Source organism: Pleurodeles waltl, chromosome 7 (genome assembly GCF_031143425.1).
Source record: "Pleurodeles waltl isolate 20211129_DDA chromosome 7, aPleWal1.hap1.20221129, whole genome shotgun sequence".
NCBI lineage: Eukaryota > Metazoa > Chordata > Amphibia > Caudata > Salamandridae > Pleurodeles > Pleurodeles waltl.
The window spans coordinates 1,190,119,959-1,190,132,958 of NC_090446.1; the positions used below are offsets into that span (position 1 = coordinate 1,190,119,959).

At 43.3% G+C, this 13,000-nt stretch overlaps 1 protein-coding gene across 2 annotated transcripts in view; it reads left to right on the forward strand.

The window, feature by feature from the left end:
* NDEL1 (nudE neurodevelopment protein 1 like 1) overlaps window positions 1-10,162 on the forward strand; it is a 354,675-nt gene extending 344,513 nt beyond the window's left edge. For both annotated transcript variants that reach the window (XM_069200297.1, XM_069200298.1), the window contains one exon: window positions 8,840-10,162. In XM_069200297.1, coding sequence (XP_069056398.1) covers window positions 8,840-8,930 — 91 coding nt within the window. In that variant the 3' untranslated portion in view covers window positions 8,931-10,162. The remainder of the gene's footprint in view (window positions 1-8,839) is intronic.
* Window positions 10,163-13,000: the final 2,838 nt, after the last annotated feature.

Genomic DNA, 13,000 nt, shown 5'->3' on the forward strand with positions numbered 1-13,000 from the left:
ACTTGGCCAACCAGCATTTGTATCTCAACCCAGAGGTGATTCGAAGTGTATTCACCCATTGGGATGTATGCTATACAAATCTTTTTGCTACTACTTAGAATATTCAGGTTTGTGCTTTGTTCACCCTGCAGTTTTCAAATCAGGGTTCTTTAGGAGACAGTTTCACCTTAAATGGAACTGTAGTCTGCTCAGTGCTACTGCCCCAGTACTGTTTCTTGAGTTCTGAAGAAGGTCAGGACAGACCAGGATCGGCTCATCTGGGTAGCTTGAAATGGTCTTGAATGGTTTGGTACTCTGAACTGCAGAACCTGTGCATATTCTGTTCCCAACAACAGGGCAGGGTTGTTCATCCAAACTTCTACAACCTATATGTGCATGCACGGAGATTGAGTGGAACTGGCTCAGTGTTTTTTTTGATCGGCCTCCAGAAGTAGTGGATATGATTTTGGCTGTGCCTCACTCATCTAGTAAGTCCGTCTGTTCTGGTCATTGTTTAAGTTTGTGGCCTAGTGTGAAGACTGTCTGAAATTCGCTTCAGGCTAAACTTTCTGATGTACTTCTGGTTGCCCTGTCCCCTTTTGTTTTTTCTGTTATTGCCTAATCAGCCCTCTTAGTTTAACTAATCAGTTAAGATGTGTTTCTTAAAAAACCTTATTGTTTCCTCTTGTGTTCTTTCTTTTGCTGCAGTCAGACCTTAATTCGGCCCCTACATTTTTGATGTGGGCACCTTTTGAACTAATGTACAGTTGCTCTTTGAGGTTGCTGACTCTTAAGACTGTGTTACTCATCAGTTACTTCTCTGCACTACATCTCTCTAAGGAAGAAGAGAGATTTTATTAGTTGGATCAAAAGAGGGCCACTACGTTCTCTATAGAGTGGACTAAGGAGCACATAGTAGATCACCAAAGAGCAGTTCAGAAATTGACCTTGAGATAGATAGTCTCCAAGATATGTAATGCTTTGCTAGGAAGTATCTCCCTCAGAGCCATTGAGCTCATTCCATCAGCGCCAAGGTCACCGCTACAGCCTTCACTAGGGTTGTTCTGCTAGGCTGCTTCATGGATGTCTCTCCACACCTATAACGGGCACTATTGTCTTGATTATCAGGTCCACAGGAAGAGCCGTTTTGCTTGTTCGGTCGTGCATGCTATCCTGGTGTAAAGCCTATTACTTTGAGCTCCCACCTTTAGGGAGTGTAGCATGGGTAGCTGTTAAAAAGATGAGGACTATGCAAATAGAAGTATCCATCACAAGAAGTTACTCTCCTTCAGTAACATTCTTTCTGCTGAGTAATTTATCTAACTGAAGATATTTCGTGAACCCACCTGCCTCCCTTTTCTATGGCTTGGACTACATGAGTCATAAAGTCCCATTTTAGATCAGATACACTGCAAGTTTAACAATTTGTTTGTGGCTCTTCATCTGAGGGAATAAAAGTTCTCTTAATGGAACTGACATCAGCACGCAAGGGACTCCTCCATGTTGTCACTTCTAGAGGTGCGACAAGGCCACAACAGAGTCCGAGGGTGCCACCTGTCAGCACAAGGCAGCTGTTGCAGGGTCAGTTTGCTAGATCCAGTCTGGCACCTGGGGCAATTCAAATGGTGAGGAATCTGCAGTTAGAGCAACCACCAGAAAGTGCTTTACTTGCTCATTTCCACCTTAAATCATATTATAATTTCCACAACAGCATTTTATATCTGCCGTACTGAAACAATTGGCCATCCGCCACTTTATTTAAAAAAAAATGTTAATTACTCAAAAGTAGTTATGCTTATTGTGAGTGCATCTTGGTTCACCTCCAAATTTTTCACTTTCTAGTTAGATCGAAGTGTACAGGGACTGCTCAGCGTGGCACCTGTAAAGACTGATAGGATCATTCAGACCTTAGGCGGATGTACTCTGCTACCCTGGCTCATATTTAGAGATCTTTGTCTGCCACCCCTCACAACTCTGAATTTGCTAAGTCCGCCATGTTTCATGCAGCCTCTCAGCAAATATTTTAGTAAAACTATAACTCTAGAGATTTTCTATTGGGGGTCATTTTTTCTGTTTAGGACATCCAGGCTTTTCTAGGCAGTCTTGAGCAGAAAAAGAGTACATTGGGCTCCAAATAGGGAAGAGGGTCAGAGATATCCTTACACTGACGGTCGCACAGCTTGCCTTTAAATAAAGCAGGTAGACTGTCGGGTACTCCAGCACATCCAGTCCACCAAACTCTAAATTGGGTCTTTTCCTATTAGTTTTTCCTATTAGTTCCAAACAAACCTATGACCCCCCAGAATGTCAGTGTCAATACGTGGTTTCAGGCAGTTGTTTTATTTTAAATTTTTATTGCTGGGTTACACCATAGCGACACTCGTTTATTGAAAACACTTTACACATCCTTTCCAAACAGTTTCCATGTTTTAATGTGTGCTCCCCCCACAGCCAGAGCACCTCTTTATTTCTTGGTCAACACCGGATTCCAAAGTTGTTTGTGCAGTTTTTTTGTCTGTTAAATTTCAGTCGATTTGTGATTAACAACTTCAGTTTCTTTCAGCCAGTGGTAAGCCACTTTCAGTCTTCGTAATATCTTTTAACATTTGATAAGCAAAAGCCATCTTCCAGTGCTTTTTAAAAAATGGAACAGACAGTCTAATTATTTTCTCAAGTCACTTATAAATATATTTAGCATCGCTCCCCACAAGAGGGAGGGTGGGAGGGAGAGAAGTGGAAATAAATCAAAACTTAGCCAGAAATGTTTCCATCTCATACAGTTCAACTCTACCTGTGGCAATATGGTCATTGAGCTTACACTTTGTCAAACCTGATCTGTCACTATAGCACTGAACCCGCTGGTACTTTAGCCCTATTTTAACCCAACCAACTTTCCATCTCTAAGGAAGGCCTGAGGCACAAGACTGTAATTGTATTGGATCTTTTGTCTAATACAGTTGATCTTATGACACAATCCATCAACATACAACAATATTTTAACCTCCTCTTCGCAACAATGTACGTCAGAAATGTCCTGATTTAGTGGTGTTACCAGGACCAGTCGGTTCATTACAATGTAGAAGAAAAAATGCGTGGGTTTGTGTTATTTCTTCCCCCAACCCTGTCCAGCAAATAGAAAGACTATGTAAAGCCTTGACAGCAGCTTTCACACCAGCGGCATAGATGTTTTCATTTATACCAAGAAAATCGGTCAACTCCATTACGTTATAATTTCCATTTTAGCCCCTGATAAACCTTATTTTGCTTGGCTAGTTGTACAAAACGTACAAAATCCATCTTGGATGCTTCATTCATTTAAATAAACGTTAATAAGGGTTATATTATGCTATTTTTATAACCTGTTTACTCATTTTAGGAATCAAATTATTCATGTTAGTGTGCATGCTGATTGCACCTTAAAAACTCCTTGCTGTCCTAAGCTTTCTGAACACCACTTCTTTATTCTCATGTTACATCTTACTAACTGTAACACTTTAAGTACTGTCCTTTGCTGATCTGCAATTCCTCCCCAACAGTATGCAGCATTATGGCATTGCAGTGTTTTGGAATGCTAAGTTCAGCTTGCAGTATTTAGTTGTGACATCCCATTTCCCAGTGTATGCTTTTGACACATTTTCTTTTCTTTTGGTGAAGCATTGTGATGCTTATTTCTCCTTCTGGTATTTGCCTCTCCTCTGGCCAGAAGATTTTGTACTTTGCAGTTCGTGCTGCTAACTTATACGTGACCTGCTCTGCTGCTTAATGAGTTACCTCACAGTTGCCTCCTGTTTGCTAGGGGTTGTACTTTTAAAGTGTTCCAGCATCAGCACTTGAAGGAAAACTCCATTGCACAGGTCCATGGAAAGTAAGTGTGTCGAGTGCGGCAAGAGATGTGAAACAAGTCTTTGCTGAGTGCAGAGCATGGTAGTCAAACCTTCAAACTCATTGTTTTCCCACTATGGTTCGGGACTCGCTGATGGGTTGCTCAAGTCCTGGTCTATATGTAAGTAATATTTAAAATGATTAGCCCCGTTTGTGCTCTAGTGCCGAGCAATGTCCCTTAGTACAGTTTTGAAACAAACCCTTGCAAGTATTTTCAAGACACTGGTTGAACTTTCTAGTATTTGTTGCTGCTGCATTTTTTCACTCCACTAAGTAATTTCAGTAGAGAATCTGCTCACTATATGTGATCATAAACAGCCATAACACTGGTGTATGACATTCATGCATATGTTAAGAAATCTAGATGTTTCTGTCAGAACACCAACCTTTGATCTGAGAAACCAGGTTTGAGTCCTGACGTTAGTTCAACATCTTGCGATTCTCTCCCATGTGCTTATAATAAAATGAACCTGACCTTTGTGTAACGTAATCTGGTGCTCATTTGAGGTGCCCCAATGCCCTTGCTGCAGAATGGGTTTCTCAAGTTTGCTAAAATCATTGATACCAACATCATCAGTTTTCAGAGACCCCACGATTTTAGTGAACAGATGCCACAGGCTAGCACCCCAGTATGGAAAGTGTTCCAGCTCCAGACCCAGTGCAGTTCATATCCTGCCACTTTTATAGGCAGATCAATTATCTTGGCCACAGTCCATGTTAAAGGGTGTAGTCAAGGTTGTGACATTTACAAAAAGTTGCTGTCATTACATTGAAAAATCATCCTGACTTTTGTTCATTAAAGCTAGATGGGCCGCAAACATTTTTTTGTTCTGAAAAATAGGGTTATGATTCTAAAAAGTGTAGGAAACACTGGTGTAACTCACACACGCATGATGACATGCAGATTTTGTTTCTTGAAATTTGATAAATTTATACTGTCACCTTATCAATTTTGCCAAACAAATATCAGGTGCCATCAGTATCATATAAAAGACCTTTTTTAAAAATCTTTTTTTTTTTTTAGCTAAAAATGTCTTTTTAGGTGTCTCCTGCCAAAATTGCCTTTGCTTCTTTGTATAGCTGTGGGGAAAATTAAGTCATCCAATCCAATTTTATTTTCCCATAGTCTCCCTCTTCCTAGTATTTAAAGGTTGGCCTGTAGGCAGTAGCAAGACTGAATACTTCTAAAATGTCCTTTGGAATTGGGGGTTCGAACTATTTTTCTTTCAACCTTTCCGATCTCTTAGGGAAAAGAAACCGTGCTTTGAGTGCAGCACTACACATTTGCTCATCACTGTCGGCACATATGAGCACTGTTTGAAGCAGTAAATGTTTCACTTCTGCAGTTTTTTTTTTCTTTCTATCACAGAAGCATAATTAACTTCTCTACATTTATTGTCTTTAACTTCTTGCTGTTCTACAGCATGGAACCTTTGTTCTATAAGCCATTTTAAGGTATGTAGTGGACACTGGTCATTACAAGATGTCCAACTACATAATGGCTTCACCGAACCTGGTCCTGTTTGGTATAACGTATATTGGAATCGTGCAACTACACCGATTCCAGTGCTAGTTGTATGATACATATGTACTTTGGGGGTTCCTAAGAGGATCCCCCATGTCTGCCTGTGCAGTCTTGCAGAGTCTGTTCTGCTGAGCTTAACTCTGGCAGGGGAAGGCAGAACAAAGGATTTCCTGTAGAGGAGAGGTGTTACTATCTCTCTTTTAGAAATGGGTGTCTCTGGGCGTGGCTGGAGGTGCTCCTGAGTGCCACTAGACTGCTTTGAAGGGTACATCTGGTGCCCTCCTTTCAAAACTAGTTTCCTCCAGTGCAGGAGTCCCCGGGTCCCGCACTGGTATAAAAACACACAAAGGACAGGGGAGTGACCAACCCCCACCCCTGTCCAGCCCCTCCCGTAGGCAAGAGCCCAGAACTCTGCCAGGTGGCCACTTAACTCTGCCATGTTGGAAATACGATGAGCAGTGGCCCTGGAAGCATTTGACTGGTCAGTCCAGTAGAGTAGTGTCCCGGACCCAGATAGGTGGGTCACTGCAGAAGATGTCCAACCCCCTTCCTAGGTTACTTAAAGGCTTCCCTGAGGGTGCTACCCTAGATACATCTGCAAGATTCCTCTTCAATACACTTTTGCAACCTGGACACTGAATTCTGCTGCTGGACTTTACTGGGACCAAAGAAAAGACTGCAACTGGTAGGAGGGGTCATACTGCAACTTTGTTCCCGGTTATTGCAAGGACTCTGCAACTTCAATGTCCGTGCATCCTCCAGAGTCACAAGAACTCTGCCTGCACTAAGGACATCCAGAAGGAATTTCCCTTGGATTGAAGGAGTCCCTTCCCTGCGTCCGCAGGCGCCTCAACAACCGGTTTGTGAATTCTGCTGCCCCACAAACTCTCCAAGGCTCTGCAACACAGGTGGTGGTTCTGTGGCTCTCCAGAGGTCTGACCTGTCTTCCTTGCAACTGGGAAGTCTGTGGTCCCTCGTTGGAGCTGCTGGAACAGAACCCCTATGCACTGCATCTGCTTGTTGTTGCCAAGGTCTGTTGGCTTGTCAGTCCGAAGAACTCCTAGCTCCAAGAAGCCTCAGCCTCGAGCATCAAACAGCTCTTAGACTGACGTCCTTCCTGCAACTCCTGCAACATGGGCATCCATCTTCTTTCGGCTGCTGGGGCCTTCCTGTGACTCTCTCTGCCTGCTGCCAATAGGCCTTCTTGGGATCTACATTGTTTCCTGCTGGCTCTCCTGCTTGCTGAGGGGTGGCCATGACTTACCTTTAAAGGTTGAGTTCCTTGGACCTTGCTGGTCCTTACTTGTGCAACTCTACATACAACACTCCTTTTGTATTTGCCAAGGTTTGTTGGTGGTCCTGCTGACCACTGACCCTTCTGCAATTCAATGACCGGCATTGGACAGTTTGTGGACGACTCCTGGGATCTTTCTGCATCATCTGGATGCCACAGCTGCATCTCCACGACAGCGGTCCAAGAGGAAAGCATCCACAAGAAGGGTGAGCATTGCCCTCCTGCGCTCCCTGGACGACTTTGGATGGTCAGGACTCTTTTCCCTCTTCCCACCGGTATTCCTTCTTTGAAATCCATGCCTGGGTTCCACCGACGTGGTCCAAGGGTCACAGGAGCAGCTGGACAGCTATGGTCCTCATCTACTTCAGCGGGGGAGGTTTTGACACAACTTCACCCATATGCACTTGGGCTCCCTTGCATAAGTACTCCACTTCTCTTGGTTTCAATGGGTTTCCTCGGGGTCCCGCTGGGAAGGGTCCTGAAACATGAAAACTCTAACCACAACTTCCCGATGTTATCCTATGGACATCTGACCTGCAGTCACATCTCTGCAAACAGGCCCCTGGGTAACCCTAGCTTCTTATGTTTTAGTACTTCCCCAATCCCTAAGATCCTTGGGTGCCAGTCTTGGTTAGTTACCCTTTTCTCATCCCATTTTTAGGGTTGCGCATGCATTTCGCTAAGCGACACGCTTTAGTTATTAACAAGGTCTCTAAGCCCCGTCCACGTCACGTCAGTGTCTGTCATTGGTTCGTGGGCTTTTCTGTTCGAATCTGCTTGATTTCATTAGTGGAAGGCATGCATACGTCTTGCCTTTTCCAGTAGATAGCCCTCCTCGAGCGCATCGACCAAGTACAGAAAACATGCGAGGCTCGCTGTTTTCCCTCCGGCTCGTGGACCACTTTTTCTCTATTTTCCCAGCGCGATCTCGCTTGGCAGAAGTCGAGCGCTTTACATAATATCAACCCTGTTACAGTTAATTGCACTTTTTCCGGTTAGTACATAAATGCACTTTTGCCGATAGGTTTCATTACCAGTGAAAGGTCGGGTTAGGAGTTTACAACTCTATCAGCTCTAACACGCGCAAACGCGAGACCTGTTGCATTGTAAATGCTCGTTTTAGTATATGGTTTGGTCCCCCATAGGGGCCCATGAATTTTAATCTTTTACTTACCTGTTTCTAAATGTATTTTTGTGTGTATATGTCTCCAATTAGGCCATATACCATAGTTTAGTGCCTGTGTTTTAATAAATACATTATTTTTCTAAAACTTGTGTGGTTCTTACTTGTTTCGACATTAATGACTGACTCTTGTGGTATTTGTAGTTGCTTTACACCCTCTCTGATCAGCCTTAGCTGCTCGCTACAGCTACTCTTGAGAGATTTGGTTATCTGTAGCCACTAACACTATCACTAAGGGATGCCTGGACTCAGTGCAGGGTGCCTCACCTATAGGTGTACACCACATACTGAGCCTACCTCCTACAATGTGTTTAAAGAACTTACAATTCATTGTTTTGTGTGAAGAGTAAATAATTTAGTTGCATCTGTTCATTCATGAATATTGTGGTGTTTTGTTGCTCTTGAGCTATTGGCCGTTAGTAATGGATGTGATGTGCTGTACTAAGCTCCCTTATATTCATCCTTGTATTTGTTAGTATGACTACCAAAGAGTTTGTTTTTCTAACGAGCTTTGCCTGTTACCATGTGTTCAGTATCAAATGCTTTTAAGTTTACTGGGCATGATCGCTTTGTATATCTTGTATTTTGTACATTTATTCTTAAATAAGTTCATTAGACTGGAAAATTACCTCATAGGAAAACCGAGCAGGAGTTGTCTCCATGTTGAAATGCCTTCACATTGTATTTGGCATAAGAGTAAATTCCAATTGCGAAAGCATTGAAAGTAAAGAAGACATTCTAAGAGCTAGAGGATGAACTGATTCTACCGGGCTGCACTTCGGCTTTTAGAAGTAGGGTGATCTCCGCGCTTTGCAGTATATTCTTCTCTGCGCTCAGATTTTTTTGCTTCAACTGAGGAACAATTGCAGCTCTTTAACTACCAGTTAAACAATGAAAAGTGTTGCAAACACGTTGAAGCTGTATTGTGTATCTAAAACCAAAGAGTTACTCATAAATCTTTTTGTTCCCATCCTAGGGCACTAAATGGTTATGACCAAGGACCTCCGCCAGTCATAGGATCATCAGGACCCTCTCCTCCACCTGGCATGCTTCCACTTAGTGTATGAAGAGCTGAGCTGTGTATGGACTCATTTTCCGTCAGACAGAGGAAGGGAGTGGGCAAGAAAATGCTTTAACAGAAGGTGCATTTATTTGAGCTGGAGCTGAAATTTCATGCAGAAGAGAGCAAATCCAGCCTGCCCGTCTGCCTCCACCCCGATGCACAGCGCCGAATCATTACAGCACATGCTGCACTTTGCACCTTCACAACCTTTTTGTTTCTTGACCACTCTTGCATCTCACCTTGAATTTGTTGCAGTGCACCTTGTCACAGTGCAATGGGACATGTTTACATACATCAGGGTTGCTATTCTTCCCATTGGTGTGGTGTGTGAACGATTTGCAACTTACAAGCAACAAAACCCTTATTTAAGGGAAAAAACATGAAATCATTCTTCTCCTCAGACATGTTTCATTTCAAATCCTAGTAAAGCGGTTTTAAAAAGATACAAAATTCTCCAGTCAAGAAGATTGCAAACTCTGTGAGGACCTGTAAAGCAACGGTTGGTTGATATACGCTAGTGAAATCGCATTGTCCTCTACAAACAATCTACCAAACAGCCTCAAAAGGAAATCTCCATTCCAGGCGACTACAATCCAGAGTTTTTAAAGTATTAAAGTGTTCATATAACCCTTGTATCATAGACTTTTTTTTTTTTTTGTTTGTTTTTTTTACGGTATCTCATATGGACTTCTAATTATCAGGTCACTTTGTACAATGTAGATCTTTCATGCTCTGTTTTTTTTTTTGTGATTCTCTATGTGCCTCAGATTGGTGGCCTGGAAGGACTTAATGCCACCATGGATGTATGTTCTGTTAAATGTGTATATATAATAATATATTTGATTAAATTCACTTTCGCGTTGAAGATTTAATTTGAAGGAAATTTAACTGGTTCATCAAATACTGAACATGCACTAGGTTTCCTTCATAGAAATAAAAAACCCACCAACACTGCATTTTTGTAATTCCCACCTCACTTTCCTCCTAGCATTGTTTGGGGACTTTTTTTTCTCACTGTGTTTTTGGACTGTTTACATGTTATTTTATTGTACATAGGTTTGTAAACATATTTTTGCCTACACTCTTGTACATAATTTGGACTTAGTAGCTATTTATTTGGAGATCTATATGGCATGGTAAGGCATATTTCAGTCATAGAACTTAACACATTATCATGACGTGGATTTGGCTGTCTGAAACTGAGCTTTTTCTGAAAATAAAGATCTTTTAAATATGCCTTCAGTTAATTTTGGAAAATAAACTTAACAAAAATGGTTTATGTTACAATAAAAAATTAACAATGTTTATATAAATACATCCATTTTAGGCCAATGTTTTCTAGACTTGAATGCTATAAATGTGAAATGAGATGGGCTTTCATAATTTGTATTTTGTCATGAAGGAAAATTATCTTTCTTCATGAAAGGTTTATGTATGCTTCATAAAGAAACATATATCCACTCTTGTGGAGTTTCTTGGTACTACCTAAAGGGACAGATTAAAAAAGTAAGCCTTAGTCTCATATGTAATATGAAATCTAGATTTGCACCCTGAGGAGTTCCAGGTCTCATTGACCCTGAACCACTGTAGGACAGCTGCCCAAAGAAAACCCGCTGGACATATAGAGGCTTCTCCTTAATAAACTTCAGCTGCCATGAGCAAAATAGCAGATTTCGACAGATCAGTTTCAAAATGTTTTTCCTATTCAACCCCTTATGGACTCTAGAGCCCCATGTAGATCATGCCCTGAAGGACCATTTACCAGGATGCAAAAGGGCAAACTCTGCTGGGATGTGAGGCAGTGTGCTCCCAACCCCCCTTCTTGTTTCAAAAAACTCCCTTGAGCCAGTGAGCTGACGAGCTTCGGAGATGCACCTGTGTGCCTGTGAGTGGTACTTGACCTGACAGGATTTTGGCAGCATTTCCAGCAACTCCAGATGAATTTTCTTTGTTCTCTACTCTCTACTGATGAAGGGCTAAACCCAGAAACACGTGTCTAGAGATACACAGCAATGTCTGCACCAACTTTGGTGAAAAACTACAGATGATTTTCAAGTAAGCGCTAACTGTGAACTGCATTTACCAGGATGCAAAGGGGCGAACTGTGCTGGGATGAGAGGCAGTGTACTCCCAACCCCCTTCATGCCTTGAAGGACGCCAGATTAATTTTTAGATTTTTCCACAAGCTATATCTTTCTAATAGACTTCTATCTGCAGATTCCACACCTTGTGAATATTCCTTAGGTGACAGACTGGATTCAGAAACTTTCCATGTTACCTCTGTGTGCCCGAAGGTGGTGCTCTGCGGTTCTGCACTGATGCAGTTCTGCTCCAGAAGTGACATACGTAGCCTATATAGGAGGCACCCCTTTCATGTGCTGACTTAGGTTCCTTTCTTTCTGCTCCACCAGACATGGATCCGGAGCTTCTCTTGTCTCTCAGAGACCCTTTCTTCACGATTTTTCTTCGAAAGTTTATCCACTGTGCAAGGGATGTCGCCCCCTAAGATGACAGGTTTTAAACCCTGTATGGACTTTTACAAGCAGATGTCAGTGACAGGTCCCAGACAGGTTTGCCTGTTGTGAGTGTGGGCGGGCCAAGACCTGCAGTTCTGCTCCAAGACCAAGGTTCAATCAAGTCAATGCCAACCTCGCCACCTGAAAAGACTGACGTTTGTCCTCTCAGACGCCGGTCTGACTTCAGTCAGCATTGCACCCAAATCCGACTTAGGCGCCTAGTTCCACACTCATGTCTCCACGAGGCAGCTAACATTCTTTGCATTCCCTTTTTGGGACTGATAACAATTGTGACCAGGGTAATGAGTTTGCTCCGCCCTATACTGTGGACAATTGGAGTGAGGACTTACAGGAGGCTAGTGGACTGGATATCTCACCAGAGACACCCCTTTTCTCCCCTCCTGGCCCAGCCACAGAAGAATCTGCTTCCTATGCTATGGTTATTCAGAGGGCGGCTGAAGTCCTTGACCTCTAACTCCCCACCATGGAGGTATAGTCAGAAATATTGAAGTCCTGCAGCTGGGCCGGACCGCATCTGAGACACTCCCTTTCAATGAGGCCCTGACTGATGCCCGCCCGCCTTGCATCTTTGGCTAAATTTTGCACTGTGTCCCCCCGCCTACCTCCCAGTTAAAAAGCAAGATGGCAGACGCCATCACATTGCTCCTGGCGACCTGGCCTTTTTCTCACAAAAACCTTTTCCAGGGAGCCTTGTGGTGCAGGCCTTCAACCGTCGGACCAACCCCAACAATTTCCCTACCAGTCTCCCTGATAGGGGATCAAAGCAAGTGGAGCCATATGGGAAGTTGCTCTTGTCAGCAAATTTGGCCATGGGATCAACTAAAGCCTCCTGTTTGGTGAACTGTTACACACATGCCCTCTTGGACTTGGTGGTACAAGTCCTCCTCAGTGTTCTGGCTTTCACAGGTGATTCAGGATGGTTGTGATGTGGCCAAGTTCATAATTCATTGAGGCTTGGACACCACAGACTTGTGCGAGCTAGAAGCACGAGGGCTGCCATTCATCACCATGTGCCCCTACGATTGACTGGGTTCTTGGACAACGTGTAGTGCTCTATTATGGGCATGCCCTTCAATGGGACTCATCAGTTCTCTCTGGCCAGGCTCACCAACTGCACCAATTCCACAGTACCTTTCATGGTTTTCGTTGAGCGCCCCTTACCGTCTGCCTCCCCCCGCAGGAAACCCAGCAGGTTTGTGGTAGAGTCTGCGGTGCCCCCTGGAGACAGTCTCAGTGTGCCCTTCAGTCCACTGTGGTCTCCGCCCCACAGCCCCACCTGCCAAATCTCTTTAGTGTAACTCTATGGTCACTGCCACCTAATAGGAAGCAGAATTCACTGATTCTATTTTTTTTTGCCAAGCAATCACGTTGCATAAGTGGATCCTGCAGATTGTCTGCAAAGCTTATCACCCACCCTTCCTTTCTTTGTGGATGCACCTTCCATCTCAACCTAGTGGCTGACGGAAGACCATCTGACCATTTTGTGGAAGGAAGTGCAAGCCCTTTTGGCTAATATGCCTGTTGAGAGGGTGCAGTC